This window comes from Sphaerodactylus townsendi, linkage group LG06 (genome assembly GCF_021028975.2).
Source record: "Sphaerodactylus townsendi isolate TG3544 linkage group LG06, MPM_Stown_v2.3, whole genome shotgun sequence".
Classification (NCBI taxonomy): Eukaryota; Metazoa; Chordata; class Lepidosauria; order Squamata; family Sphaerodactylidae; genus Sphaerodactylus; species Sphaerodactylus townsendi.
Window position 1 is genome coordinate 31,534,286 of NC_059430.1, and position 19,605 is coordinate 31,553,890.

Below are 19,605 nucleotides of genomic sequence, written 5' to 3' on the forward strand. Positions count from 1 at the left end.
ATGTAAAACAAATTATGGACATATCTGTTCTACCTAGTCCTACATTCTGGTCTCAAAAGTGATCATCAATATGATATCTTTGGCAGTACACAAAAGGGAACAAAGGTGATAGTTATTCTTTGGTCTTCAGCATCTGGCATTCAGAAGAACAGTGCTTCTAGTAATAGAGATTCTAAATAGCTACTGTGGTCAATAGTTATTGAAAGAATTATATTTTTTGAATGCATCCAGTCCTTTTTAAAAAAGCCATCTAAAGCAAGTGGCCATTGCTACATCTTGTAATAGCCAATTTCCAAACTGACTGTGTTAACCACTTCCTTTTGTTTGTCCCCAACCTACAGGAAAATTCCCTCTAATTCCCCCACATCACTCATAATTTTAAAAGCCTGTTTCATGTATGCACCAGAAGTGTACCCAGCTTCTGAGTAGGATTTATGGTTGCCAGCCTCCAGTTGGGGGAAGAGGTCAGCTCCCTTGGAGAAAATGGATGCTTTGAAGGGAGACCTTTATGGCACATCTCTATTGAGCTATCTCCAGTAACCAAACTCCACAACCCCAAGGTCTGCGCCCCCCAGTCAGAAATTTCCAAGTTTGGAATTGGCAGCCCAAGAGGATTCTGTTTACTCAGACCGCAGGACTGAACCATTCTTCTTACAATGTATGACAACATTAACAGTGCATGCCGACATCTTCATGAAGTCATTAACAGTGCTATTCTAAGCAGAGTTGTACCCTTATAGGTTTATTCACTTCAGTGGACTTACAAAGGTGTAACTCTGCATTGGATAGAAACACATAGATGCAAGGAATCAAAAATGGCTCCATCAGGGCTCTGATTCTCATTCACCATGGGTTTCATGGCATATCCTACCAAATTTATACAGGGTATTGTATTTGTACATGTATATAGGTGAGTGTTTTCTGAAGGTGACTATTTGGCCAAATTAAATTAATAACCGCACCTTCTTTGAATTTCAGATTTATACATTTGAGATGCACATAATTAAAGCTAAGGAAAACTATGGAGGAAATTATAGGTGTGAAGTAACTTATAAGGATAAGGTTGATACCTGCTCATTTGATCTGGAAGTCCATGGTAAGAATTCCTTTTATTCATACTCCTTAAGAAAAACCTTTCCCCTAAAGATAGTTAGACTTCTCTGCAAGCACCAGGTCATTACTGAGACACAGGATAACATCACATCATGAAATTTACTGGGTAAATTATGTTTATAGTGCAGTTTGCCACTGCCTTCTCCAATCTTCTACGCTTTACTCCCAACAAATGGGTACTCACTTTACCAACCTCGGAAAGATGAAAGGCTGAGTCAACCTTGAGCTGGCTACCTGAAATTGACTTATATCAGATAGAACTCAGGTTATGAGCAGACCTTTGACTGAAGTACTGCAGCTTACGACTTTGTGTCACAGATTAGAATAGAACCATACTATTTTTTAAACTCATCAGGCCAATATCTATGCCTGTTTCTGATATGTTTTTACATGTTCAATTTTTTCAAAACTTAGGAGCGAACAAGATTTTGGAACAGCCAGGGTGGAAGGAGGGATTCAAACCTCCCACTGAGAGGACGGATATAGTTTTTGTTAGTGTGGGCAGCTCTGCTCCTTCTGTTCCTTTCCCTTCAGGAAGCCTAGCTAGAAATGATAGCCTCTGACTGTGTATTGACATGCACAGTCCTAGCCATGAAGCTGCTCTCAATTTTTGACTGTCTGCAACCATTCTCCCTGCATCACACTCAAGAAAAACTTTTCCTCCTGGTTTGTAGTCATGCTTGTTTAGCGGTTACTGACTGACCAGCAGGTCAGTTCTGCAACTACCTTACCTCTTCTCAGAGCAGGACTATGTGTAACATTGATTGGCTGGACCTTGTCTCAAAGTGAGCTCCCTCACCCTCACTTCCCCTCAGCAGTTTTAAAAGGATTTAAATTTTAAAAAATTAAGTGCCAAATAAACAGTGAGCAGATACACAAGCAAAATGCCCCCACATCAAAATGAACAGTATACTTGTTTGCAGGTGTATCTGTACATAGCCTTGAAAACCATTTCTGCATTCAAACTATGGTGCATCTGGGGAATCTGAGTTCAGAAAGAAACAGGGACAGGAAGTAACAAGAAACAAGGGAAGTAGCAAGCTAAAAGAAGAATAAATGCAGTATACAAAGTGATAGGCTTTCAGAAGATAACAGCAACAAAATTAGAAACATCAGGAGAAAATGAATATACTGCGTCTAGAGTTGTCAACCTCCAGGTAGTGTCTGGAGATCTCCTACCATTACAGTTGATCTCCAGATGATCTAGATCAGTTCCCCTGGAGAAAATGGCAAATGGATTCTATGACATTATATTTTGTTGAGGTCCCTTCCCTCCCCCAAAGTCTGCCCTCCCCAAGCACCCCTCCCCCAAATCTCCACATCTTTCCCAACCCAAAGGGGGTAACCTTAACTGGACCATCAGGGGATGCCCTAAAACGTACTAAAAATTTGCACAGAGAAGTGTGAGGGAAACTTCCTTTGGGAATTTCAGTGTGTCAGCAGCACCACTGTTGAAAAGATTATCCTGTGTGTATTTTGATAGTGAAGGCTCAAAGAGAAGGACCTCCCAAAAAAACGTGGGCAGATTTCGATGATCATAGGCTTCCTTTAGAAGCTGGTAACTCCTGGATGCCTGGGTTTTTACACCTTTGTCTCCACTGCACACACGTAACAGTCACCTCTGAGCTATCCAGATATGGAATAGTTCTACTGTACATAATGACACCCAGCAGGAGACATGAGGCCCAAGGTTTAAACAATTGGCAGTATTCCCAGAGGCTGTGAGTTTGAGTCTTATTTGATTTCACATCTGATAGTTATCTCCAGTCTGTGAAGTGTGATTAGAAAGTGTCATTACGTAGCCTGTGGTTACTGAGTTGGCAATGTCAGAGAGCACATTGCTGTTGATATTAGAGACCAGTATAGCACAGGCCACACAGACCAATTTGTATTAGGGCACATCTACATTAGTGATGTTAGTTATTGAAAAGGTATGTCAAATATTAGGCACTGCACAGTAATTAAGTTAAAAATGAGAACTCCTAAAGGCAAGATCACTTAGAAAAGATGAGGCAGTAGGCACAGATTAGGGGGTTAAAGGTTTGTGAAACAGAGATTCAGCTGTTTAGCAATGATTCCTTCCTTCTTTTATTGAATTAGAACATTTCTATGCTGCCTACTCAGAGACCTTCCTTAAGGTGGCTTACAAAGTAAAATATAAAACATAAACTATCATAAAAGTCGTTAACAATTAAAAACCCTGCACCAGCATAACACATCTTAAAAGGAGAACTTGCCATTTAGTCTCAACCAGCTCATGGCAGCCCCAATCATGTGCTATTGAAAGCAAGACATAAGCAAAGTTGGCATTGTCTTCTTCCACACAGTAACCTTAGTCTTCCTTGATGATCTACCATCAAAATACTGAGTGTGGCCTCTAAGTTTACTTAGCCCCTATGTCCCGATGAGCGTGGAACCAACTGGATCATCAAGCTGCTAAAACAGCTTTAAAAGAATCTCATAAAGCAGTGTTTAGGCTAGAAGCAAAACCATCCCTTAATTAAAAGCCTGGATTTTAAAAAAATAAACGTTTAGACCTGGCCTTTAAAAGAGAGCAGGTAGGTACCAGGCAAAAAATCTGTGACAGGAGAGGGGAATATTCTTAGCTCACTCACTGGACTACAATTGCCAAATTCGTTTGGGAGAATCCTTGATGATTAAAGTTGCACAAAAGTGATATATGTTTATAGTATAGACATACCGTCTCTAACCAGCTGGACTGGAAATGGACTTATCGAGTCCATGAATCACATTTGACTTCTTGAGAAATTATTTGAGAAGCTTGATGAAGCCTGCAGTTTATATTTGGAATAAAGATTATGGTAGATGGCACTGCTGACGGCTTAAGACCATGTGATTTCATTTATGACAGAGGTCACAGAAAGGACACCTGTTGATTCTAATAAGGAGTTTGCCCATTATGAACATGTCAGGAGGCCTGACATGAGAGAGAGATTGTGTATTAAGTTTCTGCCGTAATTATCCTGGACCATGTTGGAAACAAGCCTCTTAGATCTTTTCAGCAAAACTGTTGAAATAAAATGACACCCAGAGTGGGATTTGGCTACAAACAGAAGCATTTGCATGGTGAAATAACGGGAATAACTCTCTTTCTCCCAGGAGGCACCTGATACCTTAGAATAATCAAAACACAAAGATTCACAACCCCCTTTGGGGGTTGGGCAGTTTATTAAGTCTAATATAATAATAATAATAATAATAATAATAATAATAATAATAATAATAATAATAATAATAATAAATTGGATTTCTTCTAGTAACTTGGCCTCAGTTACATGAGTACTAAGGTTTAGGCCCCTTCCACACATGCAAAATAATGTGTTTAGAAACCACTTTCACAACTGTTTGTAAGTGGATTTTGCCATTCCGCACAGCTTCAAAGAGCATTGAAAGGAGTTTGAAAGTGCATTATTCTGCATGTGCGGAATGAGCCTTAGAGTGGTTAGCTTCCAGGTGAGGCCTGGAGTCCTCCCAGAATTACCACTCATCTCCACACAATTCAGATCAGTTCCCCTCCAAGAAAAGGCAACTTCAGAGGGTGCTTTCTATGGCATCATTTGCTCCGTGCCCTTCCTCCCTTTATTTCATTCTGCCCTCCCAGGCACAATCCAAAATTTCTAGAAATTTCCCAAGCTTACATTGGCCACCCTAGATGAAACATCAACGGAGTGAATTTTATAACAATATTTGGTATTGCCACTGTAGTTCTAAGACTGAGACTTAATCCATATCAACTATGTTTAAAGAATACAGTCTCACTGTCACCCACGAGATTCAGTACCCGCGAAGATCTTTTATTTATGGCAGTGAGCTGAAAGAGAGAAGAAAAAGAAATGGTTTAACAACAAAGGACCTTGTCTGTCCCTCAAAAAGCTGTGTAGTCTGATCACCTGACTCTGGCTTCAGCTGCCAGACGCATCTAATCAAGCTTCCCAAATATCCTAGTCCTGCAGAAGTCTGGCAGCTAACCCAATATATGTTCATTCTTGCAAAACAAGCCTACCAAATTACCAAGGTCAGAGTTCTCATTATTCAGTTGGGGAGGCAGAACACAATTAACGGAATGTCCAGCAGTTGACTGCCAATTAACCGGACAATCCTCAAAGTCTATGTGCATTCAGTAGCATGCAGGCAAGGAGCCAGGCTGTCTGCATGCATAAACCTTCCATAGGAGTAAATTGCTTTATCTGATTACATGGCTAATTTTCACTTGGTGAAAGTTAGCACTATGTTATGAGTCAGATTCAGAGACCAAAACCTGAATTCTTATTTTGAGCCTCGCTCCTGGCTTTTGGACCAGAGGACTTCTTATCACAATCCTAAAGTCTTTCTTTTCTGTTGTAGAAACGTCATCTGCCCCATCAATCGATATCCGATCTGCATTCAAAAGAAGGTAATTTTCAGTCGCAGTCTTTGAAAGTTCCGGAGCAGTAAATGCTGAGAGATCCCGAAATCCTGTGCTATCTCAAAAGCAAACATGGCAGCTAAACCTAAGTAATAATAAGATATTGTAGCAAGTCATCAGATATTGTAAAAATTTCACAACAGATTATTAGTTATAAAGGAGGATTTTGTGATAACAACCACTCATTACCACTCACTTCTGAGCTTTTCCACATTCTGTTTCCTTGCTTCTAGGTTCCTGTTTCTTCAGGGTGGGAGGTTCAGTTCTGCATGTGTTTTGCTCTTTCTAGTGGTCAATTCGATGTCAAACAAGTTTATATCCAGCACATCTCCCTGCAAATTTAAACTGCTGGTCTTTATGTTGCAAATACATTTGTTTGATACCAAATCAACCACTAGAGGGAGCAAAACACACGCAGAACTGAATCCCCCCCAAGAAACAGGCACTTACAGGCGAGGAAATTGAGAATGTGGAAAAGCCCTTTGTAATTTAGGTCTATTATGCATATAGTAACTTGGATCCATCACCAGAGTAATTCTGCAGATGGAAAAGGTTCAGCTTACAGAGTATGATTTTGTACCTTCCCCTCCTGCTGCAGCCCATAATGTCCCTCCCCTGAAATGCAGCAATTGGGGGGGGGGGGGGGATTTGGGGCCACAGTGAGAAGAACAAGGCAAAAAGGTTATATTCCATGAGTGCAAATCCTTCCATCCACAGAAACATACTAATAGCTCCAAGCTTATGGTTGCTGAAAAGAGGCTGTTTTTAATTATTCTATATGGCAGCTGTTTCCTACAAGGTGAGTTATTTTACGTTTAGCAGTTCACTAGTTCATCCCATTCCAAATATGTAGTAGAAAAGTTTGTGGTGACAGGGAAAATCACCCAAATCTACTAAGTGATCTGCTATATGCAAATCGTGATAACAACAATACCCCTACAGGGAAATGTTAAGCACAATTATAATGTGTGAAAGGCACAGCAAGAGGCAAAATTGGGTGACTGTGAAAATCGAGAATCCCAGACAACTGTTATAAATGTCTGAGAACTAAGAGCTATACCAATGAAGGTTGACAATAACCTAAATGTGATTATCAGCATTCAGGGATGTGTATCTGACAAGTGGGAAAATAGATATCTATTTTCAGACATTCACTTCATTGACTGCATTTTTGGACATGTATTGTAACATTGTTATAGTCCTAAGTGCATGTTCAGACAGTTCTAAATGCAGGGGAAAGGAGCATTGCTCCAGGGCCTTTTATTCTCACTGAGCCTCCCCATTCATTTCCAAAGCAGAGCATCTACAAGCAAAATATTTAGGGCACAATTTTTAGCTTCCGAATGCAACTCAATCTGGGTTGGTGAGAAATCACTGTGTGTGCCGATTCATACAAGTTGTCAGACTGGGGTGCAGATATTATATAGGTATTCTTTCTTCAAAACATTTACTATCACAATGAACTTCAACACCCGGCACAGAAAGCTGTCATCTGGATATGTGTGTGTGTTAAGTGCCATCAAGTCGCTTCCGACCCATGAACAGATTTTTAGTTTAAAAATATATATCCAGTGCTGGTACTTTGGTATCCCATCCAGTGGTGGAATTCAAATAATTTAACAACCGATTCCAGTGGTGGAATTCAAGTAATTAAACAACTGTTTATTTACAAGCACCATTTTAACAACCGGTTCTGCCGAAGTGGTGCGAATCCCACCACTGATCCCATCATAACCTCTTTATGCATTCCGTCTGCATGGCACAGAATAGTTTGCAGACAAAAAGAAGTCCAAAGCAAAATTCTCTGAGCTTGATAGTGAGGGGTGCCTTGTAATGTCAATTGTTTTTGCCATTCCATGCCATCATAGTATATTTTCCCTACCAATTCTACAATTTCACAATGTAGCACAACATAGTATGCTTTGGGGTGCTGTGTGGTTTCCGGGCTGTATGGCCATGTTCTAGCAGCATTCTCTCCTGACGTTTAGCCTGCATCTGTGTGCCATACAGCCTGGAAACCACACAGCACCCCAGTGATTCCGGCCGTGAAAGCCTTCGACAATACATAGTATGCTTTCTTCCCCTCAAATTCTTTTCCTCTTCTTCACTATCACTGTCTCATACATTGAGACAAGGATTTGCTAAACACACTTGGCCCTTTTCAGGTTACAGTTCACAAGTACTATGAGGTTGGCAGCAAAATATAGACCAAGATTCCCCGGTGTGGTTCCCATGGTACTCACCAATACATTGTCGAAGGCTTTCACGGCCGGAATCACTTGGGTGCTGTGTGGTTTCATACAGCCCGGAAACCACACAGCACTCACCAATACTTCCCCTGAAGCCCACCAAGCTTTTCAGATCATGGGAAGGGCCATTGTGAGGCAGGACTTATTGGATGTTCCCATACAAATTAAAGGGTTTTCTACATCTGCAATAGAAACTACAGTAACTGGAGGATCAGGAGGACTGATAAACACTCAGGTTTGTGGTTCCATCCCCTCTTCAGGCTCTCCTTTCTCTTTCTATTCTTTCCCCTGGGGTGTCCTTCATTTCTTTTTAATTCCTCTTCTGTGAATCATCTGCAAAGTGATAGAAGAGGTGGCTCCGTCTCCTGTGGCAACAATTTTGGCTTTGACTTCATCTCCCACAGAAGTTGGGTAATGCCTACCATCCCCTCTCAAAATTCCAAAGGTGCCAGCAAGTTCAAAAAGATTGGGGAACCAGGTATAGATCCACTTAATATGTATGTTGTCCATGTTGTCTGAAAGGGACAAGGCATGGAGTTTCAACTGCTGGGCACCTAAACACAGAGCTTTGTGTAGTCTGTGCAGAGGCTATATGTGTCTGCAAAATCCATCCATTGGCACTTACAGAAAACATGGTGACTGTGCTTCTTGGGAAGATTGTGGCTCTTGGTTTGAGACATTGGCATGCCCCCAGCATGAACAATTATGAAAAGAGCCCTTGTGTTATTGCAATGGATATCAGATATTTTGATGTGAACATGAGATACTGTAGGATTGCTGCTGAATTCTGGAAACCAGTAGTGGTAAGTTTGGGAGCGGTCCAACAGGTTGATGTTGGAAAGGACTCCGCAGGGGAGTTGACAGAGAAATATTCTGGAAACCCCCTACCCATTCACTTGAATTTGTGAGGTCTGTTTTCCAGCATAGGCCAATTGCATCAGCCTCAAGTTGTTCCATCTAATCCCTTTGGCACCACAGAGGAAAAGAAAGCTTGCTATTCCCACCTATTTTTGCAGCAGTGGTTGAGGCAATAGCTGTTCCTCATTAAGCCTGTATTCAAACCTGGCATATCATTGTGAGTTGATCACATTAGCGAGTCAAATAGGCAGGCTAGATCAGCGAGAGAGCAATGGTAGTGTTCTGAAATTGTTCTCTACCAGCAATGGATTTCAATTACCCTATTTTATATTTTAAAAGAAATGAAAACACTCTAAATATAGCAATGTAATTGTTTTTAAACACTGTGGTTACATGTTTGAGATTACCACTGTACTTTCTAATATATTGATATTCATCAGTCATATTGTACTATCAGTGCTATCAAAAAAAAACACCCTCCTTTGAGTATCTGAACCCTTTAGGTCAGTATTCACCATCACACTTTGCAGTTCGCACTCACTAGCTGGTGAATACCTATCAGGTGATCTTTCTTTCCCCTCTCAAAATTCTCACAGCCTGTTCCATTCAAATATTTCCAGTTAGATCTTTAGTTCTGCTGCAGGAAGAGGAAACCACTAAAACTTTTCTCCATTTCTTTTTTGTTCCACAACTCTCTTCTGGGTTAGGGTACATAAATTCTCTTAGCCACAAGAAGTGCACATTCTCAGAAGAGAAAACTGTTACCTACGCATAATGGAAAATGGAAGGGAATACTTTCAGATGCCCTGGGAGGGAGTTAATGGGAGGGTTGTCACCAATGTAACTTTTATTGTTGGTCTGTACAGAACCCAGTCTTACCTATTTTTATACCAACAACAGAACCCTGATTCTCTTCTCAAAATCATCAAATATTTAGAATAAATAATAGAAACCAAGTAACTTTGTAAAATTTCTTTTTCTTCTAAGATAACCTGCTTATGAAGATGTTGTGGATGTGTGCGTGGACAAAGTTTGCATGACCAGGAATGGTGGGAGGGAGCAGAACAGAGATAGAAATTAAATGTGGGGTTCAAAAAATAGTGATTAGATTATTTATTTATTTATTTATTTATTAGATTTTTATACCGCCCTATCCCCGAGGGGCTCCGGGCGGTTACTGAGCAGGCTACTGTTACTCCATTTCCTGATCCCTGAAAAACCTTTCCTATCACTGTTGTGTTTCGTTTCTGAGCTCCAAACACTCATCACACATTTTTTTAGTTTACTATGAACCATGAGGACTAGAAATGTAATACTTAACCACCTCCCCCTCTCCCCAAAGATTGGATTCTCCGGATGCCAAACAAGGTGCCAGGGGAATCCATAGGTATGTGGAACACGTTCAGCCCTGTCTAGACATATTGCAATGACTCTGTTATTGCTCAACATGTGCTAGAAAGGGAAGTATTTTATTTTAAATCCCCTTCTATCTAATCTTAAAAGTGAGCAAGACATTGTGTGTGTGTGTGCCCGTGCATGCACGCCTGTGTGCGTGCAAAGGGGGTTAGGCACTCAGTTGCCAACCCTTGCTCTTAACTGACAAGCGTAAGAGAAACTTAGCTTTTCTCTGATATTTTACACGACTCTGCATTGTTCGGGGCAGCATTTGCAACAATGCAAGCTCTTGCTTCATATTTATAACTGGAATCAGCACAAGTCCTTTGTTTTTAAGCAGGCATATTGGTATACGCAAAAAAAAAAGAAAAACAAAATCCTTTGTGCTGACTCACCTTTCACATTTGTGTTACACAAATGTCAAACACAAATGTGGGCAAATTTATCTCTATGGGTATGCAGAAATTTGCCTGGAAAAGTGTAACTCAAAACAACGCAAACCTTTGTATTCACTTTTAACAAGTGCCTGTTATAGCAGGACTGTTGCCTGTGAAAAGGAACACAAGTTTGTGTTGGCATAATGTTATCTGCGTGTCTATACAGTATTGCATTGTAGGACATCTAAAGTATATGCAATATGTGTTGTTTATCTCTCTGGATATTAAACAAAGATTTGATCTTTTTTTTCATTAACAACAGCGGTGAAGGACAAGAGGATGCAGGAGAACTTGACTTTAGTGGTCTCCTGAAACGTAGGTGAGAACCAAGTGACGAACAGGTGTGGATTGGAAATGGTTAGGCTCTTACACGGAAAATGTCAGATGTAGAATTAATCCCTCCAAAAATGTTGCAAGCACTTCCATTTGATGTTCCTAACTTTAATCCCCCAGAGGCAAAACTTACTTGAGATTTAATGCAACTTCATCCTGAATTCTGTTCAGTATGTCAAGAAAAAATCACAGTGGTCATAGAATATGGCACACTTTCTTAGGGCTGCTACCCTTATTATGACTCAACAAAACAGGAATGTCTCAAGAACATTCTTGGGTTGCTTACATCATAACATGGGTCAAGGCAGTTGCCAGTAGTGTGTATGTGTTTATTTTCTATCTGCATGATGTTTTTCTTCTTTCCTGTATAAGGAAGAGTAATTCAAACACTTGACCCTGGTGAGAAATGGTTTTTTAATTAAAACCCACACAGAAGAGAAGAAGGACTTGGATTTATACTGTGCTTTTTCTCCTGTAAGGAGACTCAAGAGGCTTACAAACTCCTGCCCCTACAGCCTTTGTATTCAAAATGTGCAGGCCACAAAAATTAAACCTGCAGACTCCTCTGCCCTGCTTTTTACCCAGCTTCAGATAATGATCAGTAATTTACTTACTGAGTTCTGACAATGTGCTAACTTACTTTGTAACTCAAAGTGGGAAAAAAATTGCACCTGGCTGTTAAAGGCACAGGTACACTGGGGCTATACCAATTGTCCAGGATCTAAATGTAAAGAAATGCACATTTCATGAACATACTTGACAATGTCCCTTTCCACACAAACCTTTTAAAACATTTTGAGGCATTTTTTCCCCCTCTTATGGCCTGAAAACTTTTTATTTCCAGCCTGGTGACTTTTTGTCTGAAACTCTTTTTATGATGATTCCTTCGTGTGAAATGTTTTCAAAACATCTTTCCTTCCATATTTAATTTTTTAAAATCTTTTCTGCTGTGTTTTCCATGCCTCTGTAGTGTTCCTGAACTTTCCTCTCAGTGCCATTTTATCACATTCCAGTGCTCACTCTGTTCCCCCTCACCTCTTCATTTTCATTAGTTCTGTTTGTTAAAAAAAATTAGTTAAAATCTATGAAGCCTCCATTTCACACAGCAACAGAGAATCCATGCAAAACATGGATAGCCAATGACGAGAGAGAGAAAAAACCCTCAGGTTGGCCATCAATAGTCAATGAAGAGAGAGAGAAAAGCCCTCATGGTGGCCATGAAAAGTTTCAAGGGGGCAACTGTGAACAAATGAGGGGGATCAAAAACATTTTGCAAATGTTCTGCAAATGTTTTAGGTGACTTGTGCGAAAAAGGCCAATATCTTTTAAAGATATCACAGCAATCCAGGAAGCTTTTATATGTCTTATCACTATTTGTGTGGGGAAGAAGTGAATGCAGTCACTACAATTGGCAGGCAGATACCGCCCTCCGGGGGAGGGCGGTATATAAATGAAATGAAATAATAAATAAAATAACTTCATACCCCTCTGAGCTGGCCCCAATTGTGTGTGCCACTCTTACTGCATGATAGCCACTGGCAATAAATTTTCATAGAGCATTCTGTTTAAAAGTCATAGTAGGAAGTAGGGACAGCCTTTGTGATTCTGGAGGCCTGGGGAAAGTTCAGGATGGGGACCCAGACTCGCTGCTACCTCACCCACTACCCATATACCACTGGAGCAGCCCCAGGTTCAGGCAAGAACTGGTGGGTGTTCAGGTATACACAGTGATCATCAAGCTGGCTACTGACTTAATCCTAGATAGGTTGAACATGAGCAGTGGCTGCCAAGCCAGCTGCTGCCCAAGCCCTGGAAAACCCAGATATGAGTAGTCACTGCCAATCTGACCAGGAGCCGCTTGAGCCCTGAAGGGCGCAGACACACTTTGTGGCCTCTGAGCTGGTTGGTTGATGCCCTTGCTGCAGAAGCAGGGTTGCCAATCTCCAGGTAGTGCGTGATCTCCTGCTATTGCAACTGATCACCAAGCAACAGAGATCAGTTCACCTGGACAAAATGGCCACTTTGTATGATGAACTCGATGGCATTATACCCACTGAAGTCCCTCCCCTCTCCAAATCCCACCTTCCCCAGGCTTCACCCCCAAAATCTCCATGTATTTCCCAACTCAGAGCTGGCAAGTCTACCCAGTAGAGATGGGTGCTTATGGCCACCACTGGCATGCATCCAGCTACACGGGAACTGCAAGGGCGGATGCAAGCTGTGACAGGAACCTGCCTGTTGTTCCTCATCTTTCCTTCTCAGTTGGAGTTCTATGGCCATGAGTGGTCAGAGCTACCCCAGCTGAGGGCAGCTGCCCCAGATTCTGCTTGACTAAAACTGCTCCTGGTGGGAAGTCACCACCCATAAGAGTGGTGAGGATAAATTGGTTAGGATAAAATGAGGGAAAGTGAGATATGCATGAAGTAAGTCAGTAAATAAATCCCTAAGAATCCTTTCAGATATTCCAAACTCATGAGCCACCATCATGGCAATCCAGGAGTGATTTTGCTTAGGCCTGGCAGTTTTTCTGGGGAAATATCTCCAGAATGAATGAATCAGTTGTCATTATCAAGCCTGAGTGTTTTCAGCTCATCATGATTTTTGGACCAGAACCTCATAACGCACTTCTGAGATAGACCAAAGTCTGCTGATTGAACCATTCATAGACAGTTGAGGGCCAAACTAATCATTACATTTGGGAACCTGGTCTTGAGCCTCTCCCAGAATACTGCATGTGGAACATCTAAAAAGAGGGAACTAACTGCCTCCAGCACCTTTTTGGGCCAGGAAAGTGGCATGAAGACAAGAACAACTCTCCAGCTCAGTCAAGCTCTCATTTATTCATAAACAGACACCCCTGCAGTTGTTGTGTGGGTGCAGGGAAAGAAGTCACTTCTGGGAAAACTGGACTCAACACTAAAAAAATGGGATGTCTAGTTTGGTCCTGATACAAAATTAAATCAATTCCTCCCCTGGAATTTAACAAATAACAGCTGCAGGGAAGGCTGGTAGTTGACCCAGTTTACCACCCATCCTACACACACATATGTTTTGAGATCTATTTCATTCTCACCAGGTCACCATGTTCTCTTCCCTATGTAGGATTGTTGGTTTGATATGCTTTTATGGCTGTTCATATTACTACCAGCATATTTGAAAGATGTGTTGTGATATTTGATTTTTTTATCATTTCCTACTAACGTAACTTGTGTGTGGAAAGATTTTTAGTGTATTTGGTGGTCTTGTGGAATGATAGCTATGATTGCTACATTAATTTTATTCTGTATATACCTATACGTGTTTGTGTGTGTGTGTACACATATAAGCATATAGAAATTTAACTCTTGTGTGGATAATGGGCATATCAGACATTCATGGCAAACTCATGATTATTACATTGTTAATGATTGGCAGCATCACGGAGGCTTGGAATACGAATACTTTATGCCTATTAGGATAGATTTCCATCGCTTGTTTTCATGAATCCAGTCAAGTATCACTTATTTACCACTTTAGTGCTTTATTTAGGATCATTTCTATGTTTCTAGTTATTTTAAACATTTCATGTTTTTGTTTCATTGCTCACTGAAATCCAACTTTTTTTTACAAGTATATTTATTTTTGGAAAAATCTGAACATTCAAAAAAATATATTCTGCCTGTTTAGAAATTTCAGGTTGGTAACAGTGGAACCTACAAAACATATGCACTTTGCCATAAACTTCAGTGAAGCAGAAGCAAATTTACATGGAAATATGTCAGATTTATCCAACAGGTTGTGTCAAGGTGTGGCAGCCATCAAATAATCAAAAGAACACATTGCATTCCTATATGTTGAGAGCTTCTCATGGGAGTGAACACCAGGAGGAATCCAACTGAGCTGACAGTGGGAATCTAACTCACTGAGCTGAGGAAATCAACTCAGCTGCTGGATGTAAGCCAGGTTCCATCACTCCCTAAGACAAGAGTTTCAGAAAGGAGCGTTGTGGTGGGTATCAGTGAGCTTTCCAGATGTATTGGATTATCAGCTCCCCTGTCAAAGCATGGCCACCGGCCATTGCTGGCAGGGGGGCTTTTCGATGGGAATTGTGTTCCTGAGTTCTGGAACATCTGAGAGCCGCATCTGAGAGCCTGCGGTTCCCTACCCCTGGCTTAGTCTAACCAATTGGCCATGCTGGCAGGGGCTGATGGGAATTGTAGTTCCTGAACATCTGGAGAGTCAAGAGGTTCACTACCCTACTTAGTCTAACCACCAAGATAGTATTCTTATGCAGCTGGATGGCAGGTTTCTAATTCCCCTGAGGGATTTAAGAGCATTGATGGAACAAACTGAAGTGATCTATTTCGGCAAAAGCTAAAAGAAGTTAACATTCGAACAGGTATTAAATAACTGGAGTATTTCACTGACTGTCTTTTAAAAAAATACATTTTGAACAAGATAATTACTTGGGTGAAATTCACATTTTGTGCTATATTGCCTTTTAAAAGAAGCTAGCATGCCCATTCTCCACTCAACAATAATCATTCCACCCTCAGTAGAAAGTTTGTTTGCTCAAGGATTTATTCTTCAGTTGAACAAGGTAAATAGGCTGAGGCTGGAATAACATTTCCCAATGAGCTGGTAAGTTGTGGACGCACCTATTCTCAAATCATTATCTATGGTAATAAAAGCAGGGACATATTCTCAGCTTCTGGTTTTATAAAGTTGATGCACAGCAAGATCTCTTTGTTAGGATTAGATTGGAAGGGCGTTGCTACTAGTATGGTCTGGGGCCTATTAAAATGAGAATATGTCTCCTTAGTATTTGTCAGCTTCCAAATATCTTTGCATCTTGATCTGACCTCTGGGAAAGTGAAAATTCACTAAAACAACAGGCAATCTTTATGAACTGTAAGCATAAACATTTCAATCAAATGCCGCATAAATTAGAAATACACATTACACATAATAGTCACAATATACCCATGCTGTCTTTCTCAGGGTTTCATTATGGTCAGGTCAAAGAGAGCTTTGCTCTTGTCATTTTCCACATTATGGCCATTGCTACTAAATGTATGATCACATGTTGAGATCTGAGGTAACAATTCTTGGATAGATCTCTGAGACAAGACAAGTAAAATACCACAACAAAAATTAACCTGAGCAACATGTCATGTGGAGATCCATTTGGCTATTGTCTCTGTTCTTCAAGATTATTTCTCAAGTTCTTTCTGGAGAGGTCACATGGGGAAGACAACCTTCTGAAAGTTCAGTATACATTGATCTTCATCATCAGCCTTCAAGAATCCCTAAGTGAACAGTCAGGACTCAAGTTGGAAATACATGTTAAGTTCACCCCTCTCTGTATACTTTTCTATGAGGTAAAAATTACTTGCAAAATGTCCTCTGTGGTAAGGAGAAAGAAATCTATTTATTGGTCCAAGGAAAAAGCCTTGATGTATCTTCAACTCACTGTTCTGAATTTTTCTTTTTTGAAACAATTCGACTTCCTTAACAATAAGCTTTAGAAAAGGCCCCTCACTTACCACATGTTGAAATTTCAGATTCAACATATATTAATGTCATTTGCTGTTGATCACTCACCGTTGCACCAGGCCCTAACAATGATCTGTTTCAAAGTACATTTTGCAGTTTTCTTTCTTATCAGTTGAATCACACATATGGAAAAACAATAGCTTGGTGCAGAACTCCATTTTTTTTTCATGTGAAACCTTACTGAAGCACCTTTGAACTCAAAAGGCTAACTCAAGATCTGTAAAAATGTTACCCACAGAAGACAAGGGTAAGTACAACTGCTCTCTCTTGCTTTCTACTATAAGGATGTCTGCATGTGCAACCAACCACATTGGCTTAGACCCATCCTAAAGCATTTGAGTAAAATCACTAGGCTTAGCAAAAAGAAATCCAATTTAGCCTTTCTTGATCTGGTTTCCAATTTGGCTACTTACTTTCACTAACTTATGCTACATTTATTTCTCTTGCAGGGAGGTTAAACAAGAGCCAGAAGAACCTGATATAGATGTGTGGGAGCTTCTAAAGAATTCCAATCCCAATGACTATGAAAAAATTGCATTTCAATATGGGATCACTGATCTGAGGGGCATGCTAAACGTCTGAAACGCATCAAGAGAAGAAAAAGAAAGTGCAGGTATGAAAGCCCCAACAGAATGGTCCTAAGCTGGCCTGTGGTTCAGGACAGCACAATAAATCAATCTGCTTTAAACAGTGATTTAACCATAATGTTACAACAGATTCCTGATTATTAATTTGTAGGAAGTGTAACATTTTATGACAAGTTTTTTCACATGCCTCTTTTTTACTTTTTTTCTTCTAATTCTTTATTACCCAAATGCTTTTGCTAAGATTTTGGATCCTGCAGTATCAGGTACAGATAAAGGAGTGCAGAGTCAGAGTTTGTAGTGGAGTTATTTTGGCTGATCCCAATAGTGGAACTCTGCGGTATGTAAAAAAACGCTAAGCAAAATACGTACTCAAGTGGGAAAGGGTGTATGTTGGATCTAAACTTCAACCTTTAATATTGCTTTAAATCTCTCTTTATTCCATTCATACTCGATTCTGATAACAGTATTGTCAAGGGTTTCTAAATAGGCGGAGTCTACAGAGGAGTAGAGCAGTCAGCGGCCAGAAGCAAATACACTGGAATGCAGCAGTAATCACTTCCAAGAAGGGCTTTATTCCACATGTACAAATCACGGTTCCAACTGACAAAATGCCTCACAGTAACAGGTGTCCATAAGCACACTTTGCAACTCACATCCAGCATTCCATATACTACACATATACAAACTAATAAAGTACTTAGAAGCAGCTAAAGGAGTAAGTTAAATAATAAAATGAACAGGCTCAGAATCTATTTAGATTCTTCTCAGCAAAATAAACAAATAAACATTGAAACATTGAAAGCCTTCGACAATATATTAAAACATTGGCAGGAGAGCTTTGGTGTAGAGAACAGCTGCTTGTTTTGTGCTTACAAGTGTCCAACATCTAATTCTTGAAGGAAACTTCAGAACTAATGTAGAGTCAATACAACCGGGATACTCCTTCTGAATTTTGTTCTTGGATAGTGGATAATGGACATCAACAGATACCTGAGGTTGCAGATCTCTATTTTCTAACTAGTTGGTTAGCCCTGAGGTGGAAAGGGAAAACTGCTCACTGCCTAGCAGAAGTATATAGATAATAGGCTGCTGCCTCTGTGTGCTGGTGATACAGACAGAAAGGCTGCCCAGGTCAGAATTCCTGCAAGAGATTCTCCATCCCTTCTGATATTGCAGTTCAGGGGTGGGCAGACAAAAGAAGAGCTACAGAAAATGAAGATGCTGCACCTCTGAAGAAAGGCGAGTGTCTGGAAGCATTGTCTTTTCTCAGGCCCTTATATTCTCTCAAGAAGCCGGCTGAATTAAATGCCCCACCTTGTGTCTTTCGGGCCACACAGCAGCTGTTAGATGCTAATGAATTTTGGTCATTACTGACCTGAAACAAATGTGAACCAGTGACCGCAAGGTGAAAGGCTCCATATCCCATTACCTATCCCTTGAGCCATCTGGCCTACCAGTAATGTTGGCTCCTATACCCCAGCTATTATTGCATATTTTAAAAAAATGTCAAGAGTGCCTGAATGAAGCCTCAGCTCCTCTTACAGGCTATTTCAAGCTTTGCTGTTCTAGGGTTTCAGGGACTGTTTGTCTGTTCGCCTTCTGAAGCTGAGCTTTTGCAGGTTCCTCCTCCCTCTCCAGCAATAAATAAGTGCCAAACAAACTGTTCAGCAATGGATATTCCAGTAAGAGCCAGTGTGGTACAGTGTGATGGCTAACAGTCTTCATCTAGTATAGGGAAACCCAGGTTTGAATTCAAACTTGTGCCATGGAATCTCTTGGGTGGACTTGGGCCAGCTCACACACCTCAAAGCCTAACCCCACTCTCACAGTAAGTCACAGGGAGGATAAAAAATATAGCAGATGATAAATGTTGTGAGCCATTTTGAGTCCCTCACTCAGAGGAGAAAGGTGGAGTTGAAATAAATAAACTTTTGTCTCTGGAGGGTTTTCTCCGGCCAGTGGTCCGGGTCTCGGTGGGATTTTGTTCCTAACATTTTTGCCTGCATCTGTGGCTGGCATCTTCAGAGGTGTATCACAGAGGGAAGTCTGCTGTTTCTCACTGTGTCAAGGAGTAGCTGAGAAGGAAGTTTAGTGTGGTGATATTGTCCATGTCCCAGGATGTGGGGAACTAATCATTAGCTGTTTGGGTGGAATTTGCTTTTATGTGCTGTGTGGTTGAGTGCACAGGTCATGGTATTGGCGGGTGGGGTTATCAGTCCATTTTTAAGCTACTCTGGAGCCAGGCCCCTGCTAATCTTCAAAAAATCTCTTAAGAACATAAGAAGCCAGCTGGAGTCAGACTGTAATTGAGTCCATCTAGTCCAGCCTTCTGCAACTCTGCAGCGGCCTACCAGGTGCCTTTTGGGAGCTCACATGCAGGATGTGAGAAGCAATGGCCTGCCTCTATGGCTGCCGTCTTGTTAGCATCTGGTCTGTTAAGGCATTTGGCACGGTAATCTTAGATCAAAGAGGATCAAGATTGGCAGCCATAACCACTCTCTCTCCATAAATCTGTCCTAAGCCCTTTTGAAGCTATCCAGGTTAGTGGCCATCACCACCTCCCTGTAAGCAGCATATTCCAAACAGCTAATCACATCAAGCTAAGTGCTATGCTGAAGAAGTGCTTCCTTCTATTGAACCTAATTCCTTCCCCCGCAGCATTTTCAATGAAT

General features: G+C 40.8%; 1 protein-coding gene across 1 annotated transcript in view; it reads left to right on the plus strand.

Annotated features, from left to right (window-relative positions):
• Nucleotides 1–19,605, plus strand: part of MYBPC1 (myosin binding protein C1) — a 98,645-nt gene that overhangs the window by 34,010 nt on the left and 45,030 nt on the right. Inside the window, 6 exon segments of the mRNA XM_048501523.1 lie at nt 979–1,096; nt 5,479–5,527; nt 9,989–10,033; nt 10,741–10,797; nt 16,796–16,959; nt 18,503–18,635. Coding sequence (XP_048357480.1) covers nt 979–1,096; nt 5,479–5,527; nt 9,989–10,033; nt 10,741–10,797; nt 16,796–16,959; nt 18,503–18,635 — 566 coding nt within the window.